Raw genomic sequence first — 19,796 nt, 5'->3', positions numbered from 1 at the left:
AAAGCAGAGGTCAAAAAGGCAATGTCAAAATAATCCACCATGCTGCCAAATATGTTTGAAAGTATGAAATTAAAGGTTAAGATCTAATGGGAAGGAAAAGCTAGCAAATGTTAATTTTTCAGTTTATCAGAGAAGGCAGAGTCTAAACCGGAACAACTCAACTGGAACAGGAATGAAAAAGCATTAGATTTCCAAACCCCACCTCCATTTAAATAACTTTTACCTGCTCCGCAGGTAACGATGCATACACACACACATATATATACACACACCTATATACCCCTTTCTCTTTCTCTAAGCCTACGTCCACATATACAAACGGATTTTATCCCACCATCTTTCCAGGATACAGTATCATCATTGGAAAGGAAGAGTGTAACTACAGGTTTCAATCCAGTCTAATCTGTGCAATTGTCATCCGTGATGTGGGAACTCCGCTCTGTGGCCTTCACTCGAGCTATCCTTGCTGAATTCCTAGCCACGCTCCTCTTTGTCTTCTTCGGCCTGGGCTCAGCTCTGAACTGGCCTGCTTCCCCACCAAATGTCCTCCAGATCTCCTTCGCATTTGGCTTGGCCATTGGTACCTTGGTTCAAGCGGTGGGTCATGTCAGCGGAGCCCATATTAACCCTGCAGTGACCATGGCCTGCCTGGTGGGCTCTCAAGTCTCTTTCCTCAGGGCCATCTTCTACATAGTGGCACAGATCCTAGGAGCTGTGACGGGGGCTGCCCTCCTGCATCAAATCACGCCGCCTCATATTCGGGGCAGCTTGGCCATCAACAGGGTAAGGATTTTACTGTCTTTAGGAATGGAAGGGCTGAAGGACTCCAGCTTTCTGGGTCCTCACAATGGATCATAGGAAGTATATTACTAATAGTATTATGTGTGTTGAAAGATAGGTTAATTCGATAAATCGAATTTTTCCCAACCTAACAGTTTCTACATGCAAAGCAGATATACATCTACTGAATTACAGTCTTTCCTTTTGAGAAACTTGGGTAAAGGAAAGCAAATCTATGTTAAAAGAGGTCAGCAATCTTGCTTTCCCTTACTGTTGATTTTTATTGTACCTTTCTTCCAAACTTCATGCATAATAGTTAGCAAGACTGCAAAAATCTGGACTATCACTAAATGGTTGGAAAGAGTTGGAGCTTTTGATATTACCCAGATTTTTACTATGATTGGCCCATAGAAGAGATGGATGGGATTTGGATTTCATCTTGACTCATCATAGTCTAATGTTATGCAGGACTCAATATGTGGCTTATGGTTCACAATTCATGCTAAGCTATAGGCAATTTGCTTATGATTTACCGCACTGTGAAATTCCAATAGTAGTAAATAGTAAATTACTATTTACTATTTGGTAAATAGTAATTTTTGATCTGGTGGGGTATTGGTACTCAGCTATTGGACCAGCTCATCCTTCTGGGTCTCCCCATACCCAGTTCTTCCAACTGACACCATTTTAACTAAAGATGCCAGTAATGAAACATGTGCTTTCTTGTTGGGTAGAACTGCCATTAAACTGATGGTGGAAATTTCAGTCTTGCAAGACTTTGTATTTTCACCAGAATTCTGCTTTCCATTCTCTGGAACCTGATGCAGAATATGAGTGCATCATTGGAAGGTCTGAAATACTATGTTAGGATCATATCATCACAGAGAAAATCTATGTGATTGCTAAGACTTGATGGACATAACCGATCAGATGTTTAGCAACCTCACTTAGAAGAGGAAGGTTGTCTTTTGCTTTTCTAATGGATAAATCACTTGGCTGATCTATTGTTAATCATCCAAAAATCTACCAACAGATCTTCCTGACCACTATCTAGATATTTAAGATACATAGATTCCATCACACACAAAAAGACATGTAAGCTTTTACTACAGATCTTTTCAATCCATTTTAGAGCAAGCTAGTTATTATAAATATAATATATTTATCAACATGGATTCCAAATCTAGCAATGATCTTTGCATGTTTCTAGCATTGAAAGCTTACTCCTTGCTTAACCTTTCTGGTTTCTATTCTCCCACAAGAACCATATGCTATTTAAGGGATGAGCGGTTTGTTTCCCTGTCATATTCCAGTTCTTCTGTGAAAGCAGTGCTAAGCCCAGGTTAATGCTGGCATGACAAATTGCTACCCAATTGCCAATTTGTTTATTTATTTGTTCAGAAAAAATCAAGTACTTCCTGATGCCACGTATTATTGCAAAGAATGGCACCTGGGCAGCTTAAATATTGCAGATCCTCCCTTCATTGTAAATACCTATTTGTACATTTCATAAGCTCCAGGACCTGGTATCTTTTGACATGCTGTGTCAAATACTAGAAGATCTACGTGTTTGATATAATAATTATTTAAAGATATTTCCTATGAGCCCATAATCCCCTGTCTCCACCCCACATGGATGGGCTCTCTCAATTTACCAACACTGAAAGGTCTTCTCTAGGCAACGGGGGAAAAGGAGTTGCAGTCATCTTTTTTTTTCTTCAAATGCCTCCAGTGAGCCAGGGATATTTCTTGGAGATAAAGGCACTTCGCAGTGTGCATACTTTTCCTTTATATATTTTAATATATAAAATTGAAATAGTTTTAAACATTAAACCAGCAAGGTTACTAGCATGACAGGTGGGCACCCTAATGCCAAAGGGCATTGTATTATCCATTTCTGAAATTGCTGGTCATTAATAGAAAACTGGGATCGTAGAAAAATAGATAACATAATTATAATGGTAATATTATAAGACTGTGGCTTCTGATCTCTTATTGTATTGGCCAGCTGTCAGCCAGAATTTTATTTATTAGAATTTTGTGCTCTTGACTAACAGCTGGCAGCTGTGCCATTTGGCTCAAGTCTTCAGTCTTCATGAGGGATGGGATCATAGTAATACTAGGGCAATATCTTGCGAAGTCTTCCTTTTGGCTTGTGGACACCAATGAAGTGGCTAGGGTACATCTCCTGTCCCTTCTGGGCTGAATCTCTGTCCTCCTTAGCTGCGTGATCACTGGATTCAGGAGATAGGCCAATGTCTTGTTGCAGAGTGTGTGTGTTTCGGCTGTCTTGAAATAAACTGTAGTGCACCTGTATTTTAGGAGGCCTTCCCTGGGTTCAGATGAATTAGACTGCTGTTGAACTGTTTTCAAACTTCCCTTTTTAGGGAAATTTTTGAGGCAATAGTAGAAAAATAATTGTATAAAACCCTAAATAAATAGTATAATAGTATAATAGTATAAGTTTATTTATAGGCCGCCCTTTTCCCTGAGGGGACTCAGGGCGGCTTACAACTTATGTGGGAGGGGATACATACAATGACGTATAGAACATACATAATTAAAAAATAGAGCAACATTCATCATTCGGGTGGGGACGGATTATAATCTTTAACCCCAGGCCTGACGGGATAGCCAGATCTTGAGGGCTGTGCGGAAGGTCTGAAGGGTGGTGAGGGTACGAATCTCCACTGAGAGATCGTTCCAAAGGGTCGGAGCTACTACTGAAAAGGCTCTCCTCCGCGTAGTTGCCAGTCGACACTGACTGGCAGATGGAACTCGGAGGAGGCCTAATCTGTGAGATCTTATAGGTCGCGAGGAGGTAATTGGCAGAAGGCGGATTATCTGTCCATGGATTATCTGTCCATGGTTCAGGCATGGATATGGCACAAAAACCACATTAGTTGTGTTAATGGATTACTTTGTTAGATTAGAATTTAGCAGATGTCTTTGTGTGTGTGTGCCTTCTGGCTCTTTTAGATCTTCTAGTGGATTTACAATGCCATCAAACATGGACTATTTTTGGACTACTTGTAAAGGTTGGGGACTAGGACATTGTGCCTTCGAGGAAGAAATTTCAGTTCAGTGGCCTTTGATGTATGGCACGCAGCAGACTTTGAGCTTCCCCTGTTAACTTTTCAATATGTGCATAAAGCTAATGGGAGACTTTGAATTGGTATCATCAATATGTTCATGATACCCAATTATACATTGCAACCCTGGCCAACACTCAAAATGCAATCAAGGTTTGGTCCAAGTGTTTAGACGCTGTTAAGACATGGATAGGATCAAGCAGATGGAATCGAATTCATTGAAGGCAGAGTTGCTGGTTGTACATTGAAGATCTTTATGGACTCCAGGGATGTCTCTGGAAGGGATGGCATTGCCTCTGAGGTCTGTGACTTGGGGGCTCCTCCTGAATTCCTGGCTACTGCTGAGTGGGCAGATACATGTTGTGATCAGGAGAGTGTTTGCCCAACTCCAGTTAGTGTACCAGTTATAAGCTGGAGCAGGAACTAGCACCTGCAACTCATGCTGTCATCAACACCTGATTGATTCATTGCAATGCACTTTGTGGAGACCACCCAAGAACTGTAATTGCAGTATCCCTTGTGCTAACTGGCACAGGGTAACATAAAACACCTGAGGTACATGCCCTGCATTGGCTGCAGGTACTTCTCTGGGTGCGATTTAAAGGCTTATTTATGAAGCCCTATATGGCTTGGTACTAAAGATCACCTCCATCAACCAGATTTGTCCCATCCAACATGAGCAACTTGGGGAAAATGCTGATACAGTAATTCCCTACTACCAGGAGATTAGGATTGCTGAAGATGGGGCAAAATGCTTTTCTATAAGTGTTTTTATATTGTATACGAACTACAAGGAACCAGGTTTGCCCTGATCCTATTGGTTAGAAGCAGGTTAAGTAAAGGTAAAGGTCCCCCCCCCCCCGCACATATGTGCTAGTTGTTCCCGACTCTTGGGGGCGGTGCTCATCTCCATTTCAAAGCCGAGGAGCCAGCACTGTCCAAAGACCTCTCTATGGTCATGTGACCAGCATGACTAAATGCCAAAGGGGCACGGAACACTGTTACTTTCCCACCAAAGGTGGTTCCTATTTTTCTACTTGCCTTTTTACGTGCTTTTGAACTGCTAGGTTGACAGAAGCTGGGACAAGTAAGGGGAGCTCACTCCATTATGTGGTGCTAGGGATTCGAACCGCCAAACTACCGACCTTTCTGATCGACAAGCTCAGTGTCTTAACCACTGAGCCACTGCATCCTATGGTTAAGGTTAAGCTACCATTATTCTAGAGACCATTTTTCGTTAGTTAAATCAGCTCCACCTTAAAGATGATTTTAAATATTTATTTGATCCACATTGAAGATAATTGAAAATATTTTAATGGTTGTATTAATTATTATAATACTGTATTGTGGATGTTTTTGTTTATAAACAAAGAGTGTTTCCTTTCCATTTGCCTATCCATAAACTAATCTAGTTAATTAAACTTCCTTCTGTTTTTAAGAATTAGTGATATCCAGCAATTTCTAATTTATTAAAAAGAACCATGGTGGCGCAGTGGTTAGAATGCAGTATTGCAGGCTAATTTTGCTGACTGCCAGCAGTTTGATTCTCTCTAGGGTCAAGGTTGACTCAGTCTTCCATCTTTCTGAGGTTGGTAAAATGAGGACCCAGATTGTTGGGGGCAATAGGCTGAATCTATAAACCTCTTAGAGAGGGCTGTAAAAGCATGGTGAAGCGCTATATAAGTCTAAGTGCTATTGCTAATTGCTATTGCTAGTATTTGAAAAAGATTGCATTAATCACCATGAAAATCATTTGTACTGCTAGCCTGACTTCTTAACTTTGTTGATTAGGAATTCTGGGAACCCTTCAATTTCTGTGGAATTTATCAGTTTGGGAAAGACCAATAGGGCAATTTACTCTAATAAGATTACTAAGATAATTTATTGGAGCTGTTTGCAGGAACATTCCATAGGTCATAAAGCTCAGGAATAATTTACAAGCCCCTGGAGATATGTGACTATCAAGGCATCCTCCAAGAACCATTAAAGTAAAGTTGCCTATTGGGAATTAAATTAATGCATAATTATTGGTGATTTTACAACACAGAAGCAGGAGAAGAACAGGAAAGTTTGCATACTTCTAATTGTATACAATTAGGTTTTTACAAGTGTAATCTAAATGCACATTTAGCTAGGTAATCTGACAGGCATTCTTCAAAGATGAGACAATTCCATCTGCCATTTTTAGCATTGTCAGCTGCATTTTTATTTGCCAAAATCTTGTGTAAGATATAGCAGAATAGATCTCTGTCACAGGGCAAGAGACTGATTTGTAAATTCCAGTAACATTGTAACAATAATCAGATTTTTATCTGCACTTAAATGCACATAAAAATACTTAAATGACTGAACATAATAAAAAGACCTACTTGGATACTGGCTTTTTTGTTTTAATCTGGCTGGTCAGATGTATGATATTTACTTTGATATTTTATGTCTTATTTTATATTATAACCCAATAAAAATGTTAAACCTAGGCCTGATTTGCAAAAAGGTATGAGAGTAATTCAAACTTAACTGTCATGATCCCTTAATATTGCAGCTCAACAACTAGGTGTTTCATCTGAGTTTTGAGAATATTCTTCATTTGGTATAGTCTCAATCAAGCAACAAAAATATACAACATCTAGAGTGACTAGGTAAAGTTAGTTGATTCTGTTGTAACTTTTTGTGACTCTATAGAAATGTATTTTAATTTACTGGCATTAACAAAAGGAAAATGTCATGATACCACTATGGTATGAAACTATGAAAATAAATATATTTATTTGGTTCATTCTTTAAGATTATGTTGCCCTTTGTGGACCTTTGAGGGGGAAAAGAATGAGAAAGAACATCAGTGGTTAGAAAAGTACACTAATACTTGGTTCTAGATTAATAGTACAACTATAACTAACTCACAAGCCATGAAATGATCTAATAAGCCAACTCCATCCTCCAACTTACCTTCCTTGCAAAAGTGTGGGTAGATATACAAGAGTGGGTGGAAGCTGAGAATACCGTATGCCACTTTTAGGTCTGGGAAGAAAATGAATAAGTACACAGACAAAAAGATTTAATGGATACAGAAAATAAATGAAAATGGATAGATAGATAGATAGATAGATAGATAGATAGATAGATAGATAGATAGATAGATAGATAGATATAGATATAGATATAGATATAGATATAGATATAGATATAGATATAGATATAGATATAGATATAGATATAGATATAGATATAGATATAGATATAGATATAGATATAGATATAGAATGATCTTATACGAAGAGGCTGAAAAAAAGACCATAAAAAGAGCATTCTACAAGCCAGAAAGAGAAGTTGAAAGCCTTTTGCATGACAATAAATATCCCCCAGACAGAAATTTATTTTACCACAGGTTTCCATTAGATCAAGAGAAAGATCAATTATGATAAAATAGATGTACAACTACCGGATCTTCCTTAACTTAACACGCCCATGGAATTGCTTTACCTTGGGGTCCTTCACAAAAATAAAACAAGGTCTTATTTTCTTTTGAACCCCCCCCCCCAAAAAAAGTGCTTGGCTTTATTTTTGGGCAGGTTTTATTATTTTGGGGGTGCAGGAGGTGGCGAGCATGGTCACCTCATGGCTGCTGCTGTGTTGCAATATTTTTGGGGAGGACTTATTTTAGCACATGCACTCAAAAGCCCAATTGGGCTTATTATCCATGGAGGTCTTATTTTGAGGGAAACAGGATAATAACTTCCAGGTTCAATACAAACTACCTAATAAAGGAGAATATCTCACTGTGTTGCTCCTTACATAGACTTAGAGCAGAGGTGGATTACTCCCAGTTCGCCCGGTTAGGAATTTCATGCAAAAGGCAAAGATATTATAAATAGAGCTGATAAGTGGGTATGTGGGAGGCCTTCCTCCATTTGCCTCTTTATAAGTAAGTACACTATACTATAATTAATCACACCCACCATGTCAGCTTTTTGATGAAAGATGTCATAGTACCCTTTTGAGATTCATGTGCTCCTCAGTCAAACGAGGCAAAAAAAAAAAGCATGCAGCTTTGAAAAGTCTTCCAATGCGAAATGCCTATCAAGATAGATTACCATGTCAAGAAAAAATATATGCTGATGCAATGCTCTGTGTTAACTTTTCTTCCCCATGGGCTCTATTTACTTGCCTAATGAGATTCCGACCCAAACCACAGGAATTGCACTTGAAGGAGGGAGAGAAATGCTCCTTGAAAGCATGAATTATGCATACATGTTATGGACGGCAACTGTATCTGAGCAACTGGTTTTTGTTATGGAGCCCTGGATCAGGGCAACCACAGGGAGGATTTAAAAAGTTAAGACGATTGGTATAACTATGCAATCGAAGCCGTACCTCTTTTAATGTGCAAGGGTAGGGCTTTAATTGCAGTCACACTCACCATCTTAGCTTTTTACCCTCCTGCGGACACACCTGCACCAGATGCTGCATTTTAAAACTCTCCAGTAATGTTTTCTATAGATAACAAAGTTACGGCCTAGAGATAACCCTTAACAGAATTTCACAAGCCATTTGGAGAGGCAAAATTGATTTTTCTCATGGCCCTCTGCCTAACTTTTAATGCAAGCAATAAGTTTTTGCTGTGGTAGTTATTTGTCTCTTCCTCATGGCCTGCTCTGTGGAAGTTATTAGTTATTTTTCTCTTTCTCTGGAGAGAAAGCTGCTCGGCTCTAGGGAGAAAAGGTATCAAAAAGAGGAAAATGATGACATCCAAGAAAGAATTGATGTCCCTCCCACATTTAGCTCTTGACAAACTTACTGATAACTTCGGCCCATGTACCACACCGCCTGCAGGAGATTATCTTAAGAGAATATAGCCCTTGAGAGAAATAGAAGGGTTTTTTTTCTACAAACTCCCTAATTTTTTTATTTTTTTATTTATTTCATTTATTTCATTTATTTCATTTATTTCATTTATTTCATTTATTTATTTCATCAAGCATGTATTAGATAACATATATAAGTATAAACATGATTATGAATACATGAAATGGATACGAATAAAAAGGAACATTAGGACAGGGACATTGGTGCGCTTATGCACATCCCTTACAGACCTCTTAGGAATGGGGTGAGGGCAACAGTAGACAGACTAAGGTTAAAGTTTTGGGGGTTTGGGGAAGAAACCTCAAAGTCAGGTAGTCCATTCTAGGCATTGATCACTCTCTTGCTGAAGTTGTATTTTCTGCAATCAAGTTTGGAGTGGTTTACCTTAAGTTTGTATCTATTCTGTGCTCATGTATTGTTGTGGTTGAAGCTGAAGTAGTCATTGACAGGTACGATATTGTAGCAGATAATTTTATGTACTATGCATTGGTCAGACCAAAGGAGATTCGTTTACTGCAATGCTTCTGTGAGGCCACTTCCTTCAATGATCAAGCAGGTGGGAGTTACAACAAAACCTAGATGCACATCACAACTCACCAAGTCAAATATGATCAAACACAATCTCTGGACCACCAAAGATAAAATAACACTGGCCTCTTTGCTGTGTGCTGGGCAGGGCACTAAAAACTTTGAAGCATATATTTTGCCACCCAGAGTAGATTAATGAGCTGCATTCTGATTGATTGATCATTGATTTTACGGGCTTGCATTATGGAGACAGATCTATGGAGATTCTCAACCGTCCAGGTCATGGTTGTCCCAATGGTGCTGTTCAAAAGGCAACTGGACTTTCTTGGGTTTTTTGCCTTGAAAACGCTCACTTCTCAAACCAAGAAGCTCTTTGAACAGCATCTTTGGTACATTGTGGAGTCACCATTTCCAAGAGGGCCAAGTGTGATACTGTGAAACATCAAAGTGGATCCCAATGGATATATTCAGTTGCTTAGGTGTGTCTCTGCTATTACTGGAATGCCACTTCCCCCATGGTATTAGATTCATTCGAACGTAATCAAACTGCAGTTGGAATGGCAACAGAAACAAACAATAGAGATCTTATCTGTTCAGTTCATTCAATTATTTCTCCTCAGGGAAGTCATATAGTATTGAATCAATGACAGTGAGGCAGTGGTGGGATTCAAAAAAAATTACTACCGGTTCTGTGGGTGTGGCTTGGTGGTGTGGTGTGGCTTGGTGGGCGTGGCAGAAGGATACTGCAAAATCCTCATTCCCTCCCGATCAGTTGGGACTCGAGAGGCAGAGAATAGATGGGGGCGGGGTCAATCAGAGGTGGTATTTACCGGTTCGCCAAACTACTCAAACTTTCCACTACCGGTTCTCCAGAACTGGTCAGAACCTGCTGAATACTAGTTAATTTTAACTAGTAATAATAATGTTAGTGAGAGCTCATGATATGGTTATGATTTGGTTTATCTTGGTTTGGTTCCTCACCTGCTTTTTAAGTTTTGTATTAAGGTTTTCTGTACTTCTTTTTTTTTTTTTAATGTTGTAAGCCAGGGGTATCAAATTCAAGGCCTGGGGGCCGTATCCAGCTCTCAGGATGGTTAGATCTGGCCCGCAGGACCACTCTGGAAACAGCAAAGGATTGGCCTATGGTGCCTCTGCCAGCAAAAACTGTTTTCACTGCCAGAGGGTTGCAGAAGGCTGTGACAGCTGAAAATTGAGCTCAGGAGCCCGTTTTCACTGGCAAAGTGCTCGGGCCACCACAGGCGTCCCCCTATACAAGTGATGTTGGTCACACCCACTCTGGCCACACTCATCCTGATCCCCCAAGGTCAAACACAACCCCGATGCGGCCCTCAATGAAATTGAGTTTGACACTCCTGTTGTAAGCCATCCAGAACCACAATTGTGAGATAGGCTTTTATATATGTTGAAGAAATAAACAAATTATAAATGAATAAACAAATTCAATTTTCAAGAGCACAGTACTGTATACAACATACTAAATCCTGAAGAGGGTTTTAAAAAGTGTTTCAGCTGTCATGAAAGCAACTGATTTCAGAAAAAGAACTTTACTCTTCTTCTGCTTTCTTCTAGGTGCAAAATAACACAACATCAGGACAAGCTGTCGCCATGGAGATTTTCCTCACTTTTCAATTGGTCCTGTGCATTTTTGCTTCCACTGATGATAATAGGACCGACAATCTGGGATCCCCAGCTTTGTCCATTGGTTTCTCTGTCGTCCTGGGTCACCTCATTGGGGTGCGTAACCAGATTGCTGTGCAAAATTAAGGATGTTAAATTGAAATGTAATAAGGTTGGGGTGGGGTGGGGGTGGATGATAATATTGTCAATAAAACCCAAATTTTGGAGTTGAAGGAGTGGCCCTTTTGGGGTGAAGTTTCTCATGGCTGAAAATCAGAGCAATTTTTTATGGCTCGCCCCCCTCTCCCCCTATAGAATTCTTTATTGGCCAAGTGTGTGATTGGACACACAAAGAATCTACTCATTGAATCATGATTCAATGGGTTTGTGTGGTTGCTTCTCCCTCATTTTTCTAGATAGCAATCAATCTGAGATCATGTTATTACAAGGATGTTGTCATCAGTTGGGATTCAATCATCCTTAGATCAGCGAGTACAAGTGATCAAATTGAATACTTCAGTGCAACAATCTGTTCAGTGGTACTCATAATGGTTGCCCTCGCTGATATGTTGTTATAAACCAATCTCAGTGATAAAATGTGGCTTTTTTGCTTGCACAAGAGGGCTTCCTTACTCCTTTCCCAATTATGTCCAATTACAGGGAGTAATCAATTTATGGTCACAATTGAGCCCAAAATTTCTATCGCTAAGCAAGACAGCTGTTAAGTGAATTTTGCCTCATTTCATAACCTTTCTTGCCACAGTCGTTAAAGTGAATCACTGCAGTTGTTAGGAACACTGGTTGTTAAACGAATCTGGCTTCCCCATTGGCTTTGCTTGTCAGAAGATTGAACAAGTTGATCACATGACCCCAAGACACTGCAACTGTCATAAATATGAACCAGTTGCCAAGCATCTGAATTTTGGTCATATGCCCATGGGGATGCTGCAATCATCATGTGACAAATGAAAAAAGTTACTCTTTTCAATGTCGTTGTAACTTTGAACAGTCGCTATATCAATGAGTAAGTCAAGAACAACCTGTACTTTCAAAAAATTCTCCACGAAGATTATTCCAGTCCTCTGCAGTAGATTTTATAGGTTTAGAAGTGGCTACAAGGAAGGATATTGTCCTCTCATTTTGCCAACAAGTATCCCACTCTATATTCTTTTGCTATCCTGGCTTTATTGCCACCATGAGCCACGCTGGCCCAGTGGTTAGAATACAGTATTGCTGGCTAACTTTGTATTCCCACTGCCAGGAGTTCAAATCTGATCAGCTCAAAGTTGACTCCACCTTCCATCCTTTCGAGATGGGTAAAATGAGGACCCAGATTGTTGGGGGCAATAGATTGATTCTGTAAACAGCTTAGAGGGCTGTAAAAGCACTATGAAGCTGTACATAAGTCTAAGTGCTATTGCTATTTACAGATAGCAAGATAAGCCACAGAAGAATTACATAGAACATGATTTTCAGTTGAAAAAATAATACAGTAAATGTTGGTTTTAATAGAAGCATGCAAGCTTTTTTTTTAAAGACACCATATTGACATTCAGAGATATTCATATAATTACCCAGCATAAAATCCTGTTCATAGATAGGCCAATCATTCAAGTATATGTTAATTTTTTGTTTCAATCCTGTCCTCCTCCTGAGTGATTAGACTTTATTTTTTTTCTGATTATTTTGGCTCGTCTTGAAATCTAATTTTTTTAAATCCCCTCCAGTTTTACTCACCCTTGCTTTTCATTCTTCCTCATTTTCTGCTGATTGCCCAGTCTCAGTAATACTTTGGACACATATTTATATGGTGTTCCTTACCGTTAGTCAGTTTTCATTAACGCCATTGTGCTGAATTAAACTGTATTCAAGGTCTTCAGATCATTTGCTTAATCAAAATATATCACTGCTATTTTCTTCTCAGGAAAAACAAATAAGGGGAAAAAACTGTCAAAGATCTGACTACATTCATTAATTTACCTAACGCTTTGGAGCAACAGACATGGATTTTCTCTCTCTCATTTTTATCCTCATTAGAATCCTGTTATATAAAGCTGTGCAGTAAATCAACAGTCCAAGATATTTCAGTATATAACAGTTGAAATGGATCTTGGAGATTATCTAATCCAGGTGTCCCCAACCTCCGGTCTGTGGACCGGCACCAGGCCATGGCATTCTAGCAACTGGGCCACACAAGAAAGTAAAACCCCATCTGCGGGATGCTGGCAGTATGCAAAATCATGTCCCCTCCGAGCCACGGAAAAACTTCTCTCCATAGAACCAGTCCCTGACGCCCAAAAGGTTGGGGGCCACTAGTCTAATCCAATCTCTTTCTACTATTAACTACACATACACACGTGCACACACACGCGCGCGCGCACACACACACACACACACACACATGGCAGTGTGGTATAGTAAAGGTGCCGATCAGTGATGGGTTTCAAAAAAAATTTTAACCTACTCTGTGGGTGTGGCCTCCTTTGTGGGAGTGGCTTGCCAGCCATGTGACCTGGTGGGAGCGGCTTGCTGGCCATGTGTTTTCTTTCTTTCTTTCTTTCTTTCTTTCTTTCTTTCTTTCTTTCTTTCTTTCTCTCTCTCTCTCTCTCTCTCTCTCTCTCTCTCTCTCTCTCCTTCCTTTTGTCTCTCTGTCCCTTTTTCCTTTTTGTCTTTCATCTCTCTCTTTTTCTTTCTTTTTTCTCTTTTTTTCTTTCTTTCTTTCTTCCTTTCTTTCTCTTTCTCTCTCTGTGTGAGTCTGTGTGTGTGTGTTTGTGTGTGTTTGTGTGTGTGTGTGTGTGTGTGTGTGTCAGTGGTGGGTTTCAAAAAATTTTGGAACCTCTTCTGTAGGTGTGGCCTGCTTTCTGGGTCCATTGGTGGAATCTCTTCTAACCAGTTCGGTAGATTTGACGAACCAGTTCTACCGAACTGCTGCAAACTGGTAGGAACCCACCTCTGGTGCCGACCATAAGCATCAAAACTCTGAGAGAGATGGGCAGTAGAAAAATGTAGAAAATAAATGAATAACTAAAACTCAGACAGTAGTGCACTCTTAGATATGAAAGCTGGCTGGATGACATTGGCAGGACTCTCTCAGCCCTAGATTGGGCAGACAAAAAACATGCCACCCCCACCCCCCCATCAACTCATAGCGGACCAGCAGATGATATTATGTTCTGTATCCTTCAGTAACAGTCTTCATCCAGCCTCCATCCATCATCATTTGACTCATATATATCACTAATTTCATCCTATTTTTTCTACCTAGATCTACTACACTGGTTGTTCCATGAATCCTGCTAGATCTTTTGCCCCTGCCGTGATTCTTGGTGAATTTGACCACCATTGGGTAACATATTTTCTTTAATTTCAAACACAGTGCGATGCTAACACTTGGAATAATGGGATTTTCTACTCACCGCAAACCAGAAAACATAGTGTATGCTATTAAATCCACTGTAATCACATTTTTTGTTATTTTTAATGCAGGAGTTCCAGCAAACCCAAACATTTATTTCAAAGTTTTTCTCAGGGTAAGAAGGTTGAGAAAGTCTGCTCCAGATAATCTATACTTGCAACAGACCACTAAAAAGGGATATCAATGTTTGGGGATTTGGGGATCTTTCGGAACTCAACCATTGGGGACATTCCATAATCCATAAAAGCAAGCATATTCATTAACTTGATCGTTGACAGGTTCACATATTTGCATATTCTCTTTTGTCTCTCTGTTGGAAGAAATGTCCTTCTGGGTTCAGTTCCAAGTGGGGAAAAAGACACTGGAAATATGGAGGCTGCTTAGAAAGATGGTTTAATGGGGGACAGGACCACATGAGGTCCTGGGGGAAAAGATGATCACATGCTTCCAGGTGTTGGGTGAAGAAGAAGAGAGCGAGAGGAGGGTTTTTAATACTCTGTTCAGTCCCACCTCTCTGTTTCCTGTTCCTGTGTAAGAAATGTATTCTGATTGGTTGTCAGACTCCCATGGGGCCATGCAGGGGCAACTCTAGGCTGAGTCCAGGTTTGGTTGAGTTCTCAGATGCCATGTGGTAAGTTGGGTAAAGGGCTAATACTATCATGCCTTGATCCCATCACCCTGAAGCTGAAGGGGAAAACTCTTTATTATGTAAAATAGACTGGCTTGGGCATCTTAATGGCTCATTGACAAAGGGGGATGGACAGGAAGCTGCAGGGAGCTACTTTGTTTTTAAAACATGTTTCTCCCTTTTCACATCCAGGGAAATATAATATTCTGCCTTTTCAATATTTCCTAGGATGTTTCATTTTTCTAGGAGAGGGCCAGGTGTTAACTTCCTACATCTCATATGTACATAGACAGATATTCTCTAACTTCTTGTGGAACAAGCCAAGCATATATCCTCTCTTCCCTCAGAATTTTTTAAGAGGGGAATTGCATTTTCTTTCTTCCTATTAATGATGGAGAAAAAAAACGTATTTTTGTTTTTGCTAAAATTACTTAGATGGAAGTATCAAGATTTCCTACCCCAACAAATCCTTACTAAGATTCTGAGTCTCAAAGAAATTGTGTAAGAAGAAGCGGGCCTTAGAGGCCGAAGCTGAAGACTCCACACAATCCATGTCCTTGCTCTAGCCAAGTGTGACCAAGAATGTGATGAATAAACATCTTTTCTGCCCTTCTTTTCACACCAGGGAACATGGATGTGATTCCTCAGAATACAGTCTCCCTCTTCTCACATCCATGTGCCAATAGAAGTGAGGAGCAGGATGGGAAGATAAGGAAGGGATATATTGTTTACTGTAGGAGACACCACAGTATTACAAGGCTACCAAGCAGTGGTGGGATTCAAATTTTTTACTACCGGTTCTGCGGGCGTGGCTTGGTGGGCATGGCATGGCTTGGTGGCTTGGTGGCTTGGTGGGCATGGCAGGGGAAGGATACTCTAAAATCTCCATTCCCTCCCCACTCCAGGGGAAGGTTACTGCAAAATCCCCATTTCCTCCCAATCAGCTGGGACTCAGGAGGCAGAGAAGAGATGGGGGTGGGGGCCAGTCAGAGGTGGTATTTACCGGTTCTCTGAACTACTCAAAATTTCCACCACTAATTCTCCAGAACTCATCAGAACCTGCTGAATAGCACCTTTGCTACCAAGGTCTCCAGATTCACTTAGACTTGAAGTTTGTCTTGGTTTATTCATTCCTGTGCACAGGAATGATTGAATACAGAGGGATGAATGCAGGGGTGGGTTCCTGCCGGCATTACTACCGGTTCGGCGTGCAAAACATTTTGTGGCTTACAGCACAATGTGAAAGAAATAAAAATAATAAAATAATAATAAAATAATAAACCCTCACACACTAACCCTTGGTGACAACGCACATTCAAATCATCCATTTAATGGGCTTCATCCCACTCTGGGTTCCCCAGGCCCACTGGCAAAACCATGTCATCAGGACCTTACAATATTGCTGCCTATCTCACTGTTGTGATCTCAGCAATTCACAAAACAAAACACAAAAAGAAGAAATAATAAAATAACAGTGCCAGAACCATACATGCTCCTTTGCCTGAAGGAAAAGTCAAGTCTTCAGGACTTTGCAGATGTCTAATAGTCTCGGGGCCATCCAGATCTTGGAGGTGGCAAGCACCACAACTGAAAGGTACTTTTGTCTAGATTCCATTAGATGGCGCTGTTTCAGAGGAAGGATCCAGAGTATGCCTACGCTATTGGATCCAGTGGGATAAGTGGAAATAACTGAGAATAGGCAGTGCCATGAATAATCTGTCTCAGTGCCATGTAGGACTTTACAGGTGATCTCTAACAATTTAAATTGTATCCAGAAGCATATTGGAAATCAGTGCAGTTTATGAAGCAGTGATGCTACCTGGAATACCAGGTGCATCCTAAACGGTGCAGTACTGTTACGTGTAGGCCAACTGAAGCTTCCAAATGTTCTTCAAGGACAGCCCCATTTAGATTACATTACTTTTGAACTATGGTGCTGGAGAAGACTCCTGCGAGTCCCTTGGACAGCAAGATGATCAAACCGGTCAGTCCTAGAAGAGATCAATCCTGACTGCTCTCTAGAAGGCCAGATCCTGAAGATGAAATTCAATTTGGCCACTTAATGAGAAGGAAGGACTCACTGGAGAAGAGCCTAATGCTGGGAAAGATTGAGGGCGACAGAGAATGAGGTGGCTGGACAGAGTCACCGAAGCAGTAGGTGTGAGCTTAAATGGACCTCAGGGGATAGTAGAGGACAGGAAGGCCTGGAGGAACATTGTCCATGGGGTCGTGATGGGTCGGACATGACTTTACAACTAACAGCAACAATAGTCAAAGTAGGAAGGGATTAAGGTATGAATGATTGAAAGCAGAGCTTCCCCTTCCAAGAAAGGCTGCAATTGGCACACAATTTTTTAATGATAAGTTTCAATAGTTTGGCAATGGTTTAGCACCCCATTCCAGCTCTATGTGAATGTTTCAGGGTCTTGTTTCAACCAGTTTCAGGCCAGTTTGTTACTGGACATGACTTTGGATTTATTGTTTTATGTTTTTGGAGACTTTTAACATTCATATTCAATGAAGTGAAAGAATGAAGGAAGCAAAATCCTTTGGCAGTTGTCCATGAACTCCCCACCAGAGGAACTGTACTGTTAGCATCTTAAGTTATGTTGCTTTAGTTGGAAGGTATGAAATAACTCAGCACTGACGTCTGAATAATAGGAAATAATACCTCGTTTGCTTTTCCAGTAATACATTGGATGCACTTTGGCACTCTGTATAGTCCGCATTCCTCAAACTGGTGCTTTCCAAATGTAGGGCTTAACTATAAATCCCATTGTCCGTTATCTATCCATAGATAGATATTAACTAGTAATCATTAGTTTAGCTGCCCCATTGTCACCAAGAGCTGAATTATGAGCAGAAGGATCTCTGGTTGTTATTGATCGAGTTACTCATATCTCAGGACAAGCGGAAAGGTTTGGAGGTCACAGAGAAGGAATTCCAGATGCAAGGATGAAAAGTTATCAGGAGTTTCCAAAAAATATGGTTTTGTAAATGCTGGAGAAACCTAGGAAGGCAAGTGATTTGGAGAAATAAGTAGAAAGAGGCCTTCAAAAATGGTGAGATGGGCAGCAAATAATATTTAATAAAAGTAAAATAAAATAAAAACTAGAAGGAGAAGGAAAAAAAATGTCTTTGCTGGTGGCATAGTGCTTTGAATGCAGTATTGCAGTCTGACTCTGCCCACAGCCGTGGGTTGGATCCTGATCGACCCCGCTTTCTTTCTTTTTTATTTATTTCATCAAGCATGAAATAGATAACAGATAAGTAAAGAGATGATTACAAAATGACCCAGATTGTTGGGGGCAATGTGCTAACATTGTAAACTGCTCAGAGAGTGCTGTAAAGCACTATGGGGTGATATATAATTGTTATTGCTATTTTGGGTTTTTTTTTTGTGTTAACCAAGAGTAATCATGCTGTCTTACCAGCTTCTGAGTCTCTCTCATGTTGTCATTTCCATGTGCAGGTCTTCTGGCTGGGGCCCATGGTTGGAGCAGTGGTGGCTTCCTTGCTCTACAATTATGCTTTCTTCCCTCACAGAAAGTCTCTGTCAGAGAGGCTAGCAATCTTCAAAGGCTATGAGCCAGAAGAGGACTGGGAAGAGCGTGAAGTTCGCAGGAGGCAATCAATGGAGCTGCACTCTCCCCAGAGTTTGCCACGGGGAGTGATGGAAAAAGTCTAAAGAGCCTGAGAGCCAGTAGAAGGAGCAGGTCATAGCCAACCATGTTTTTCTGAGCCAAATATGCATCCATATATGCTAGAGATACAAAGTGTGTATTAAGCTCTTCCTGGGTCAGAGTGGCTGTTCATCTGTTATGGACATCCAAGTGTGTATCCTATTTCTCCTCAATTTGCTCTCCAGGATGTTGATCTAGATCAAAAGGAGCACCTAGCATCTGTTTGTATACGCTGATGAAAGAATTCACTGGTTTCTTCCCCCCCCCCCCCCTCTGGTTCAAGCTAGCTAAATTTCACACAAGTTTTCTTGCATGGAGAATTCTAGAAATTATTTATCTCCTACCCTCCCCCCATCTCTATCTAATTTGGGTATGTTGTCCCCTCCAGGTACTACAATTGCAGGTTTTGGGGGCAACAATGGTATCCAGAATGATGGCCAGGAAAATTAGGGAAGCAAGAAACAATAGTCTCCTAGGTCTTGTAAACAGATTGCACTCTCATTATTTACTTCAAAGCATGCAAGCTTATGTAGTAGTTTTAGGTTGCCATCCTAAATATACTCCCTAAAGAGGGAAGACCATGGAATAAAATAGGATTTGAGTAAGCATGTATAGGATTATTCTGCCCATCACATAAACAGCAACCATATCATTTTACTCCTCACCCAGTTTCTCCCAGTGTACACATTGGTTTGCTTCTCTATGATTTTATATACTTTATTAAAATACTATAGAATACTTATGCTGAATTCAGCAACATAAGAGTTAGATCAAACAAAGATTGGAGATCTTGAGATCAGATCTATTTGTTACAGCCACATTCATTTTTTTTAAAAAAAAATCAAAGGTGATTGTAACAAACATCCTATACCAGTGATGGCTAATCTTTTTCTTATGGCGTGCCAAAATTGTGCCCGTGCGCACTGTTGCACACATGCGCGTTTCCACTCAATCTCCCCACTCACCTGCCCATGTGCCTGCCCCCCTGGCCATTCATGTGCAATCCCCTCCCCAGGCTTCGGAGACTTTCCTGAAGCCTGAGGAGAGCGAAAACATCCTCCCCCAGCCCTCCCCCAGAGACCCACGGAAACAAATAATTTCCAAGCTTCCTGTTGGCCCTATGGTGCCATTTTTCACCCTCCCCAGTCTCTGGAGGCTTTCCTGAAGCC

At 40.5% G+C, this 19,796-nt stretch overlaps 1 protein-coding gene across 1 annotated transcript; it reads left to right on the top strand.

Moving 5' to 3' along the window:
- Nucleotides 1-279: 279 nt before the first annotated feature.
- AQP2 (aquaporin 2) lies at nucleotides 280-19,456 on the top strand. The gene is made up of 4 exons (XM_087710437.1): nucleotides 280-783; nucleotides 10,854-11,018; nucleotides 14,167-14,247; nucleotides 18,417-19,456. The coding sequence occupies exons 1-4, from the start codon at nucleotides 424-426 to the stop codon at nucleotides 18,630-18,632; spliced, it is 822 nt and encodes a 273-aa protein (XP_087566563.1). The 5' UTR covers nucleotides 280-423; the 3' UTR covers nucleotides 18,633-19,456.
- Nucleotides 19,457-19,796: the final 340 nt, after the last annotated feature.

The sequence above is a fragment of the Thamnophis sirtalis genome, unplaced genomic scaffold, assembly GCF_051295495.1.
Source record: "Thamnophis sirtalis isolate CommonGarterSnake01/CBP01778 unplaced genomic scaffold, rThaSir2_p1.2 scaffold_3, whole genome shotgun sequence".
Lineage (NCBI taxonomy): Eukaryota > Metazoa > Chordata > Lepidosauria > Squamata > Natricidae > Thamnophis > Thamnophis sirtalis.
The sequence above is the reverse complement of the archived record's forward strand: the minus strand, read 5'-3'. Positions and strand labels throughout refer to the sequence as shown.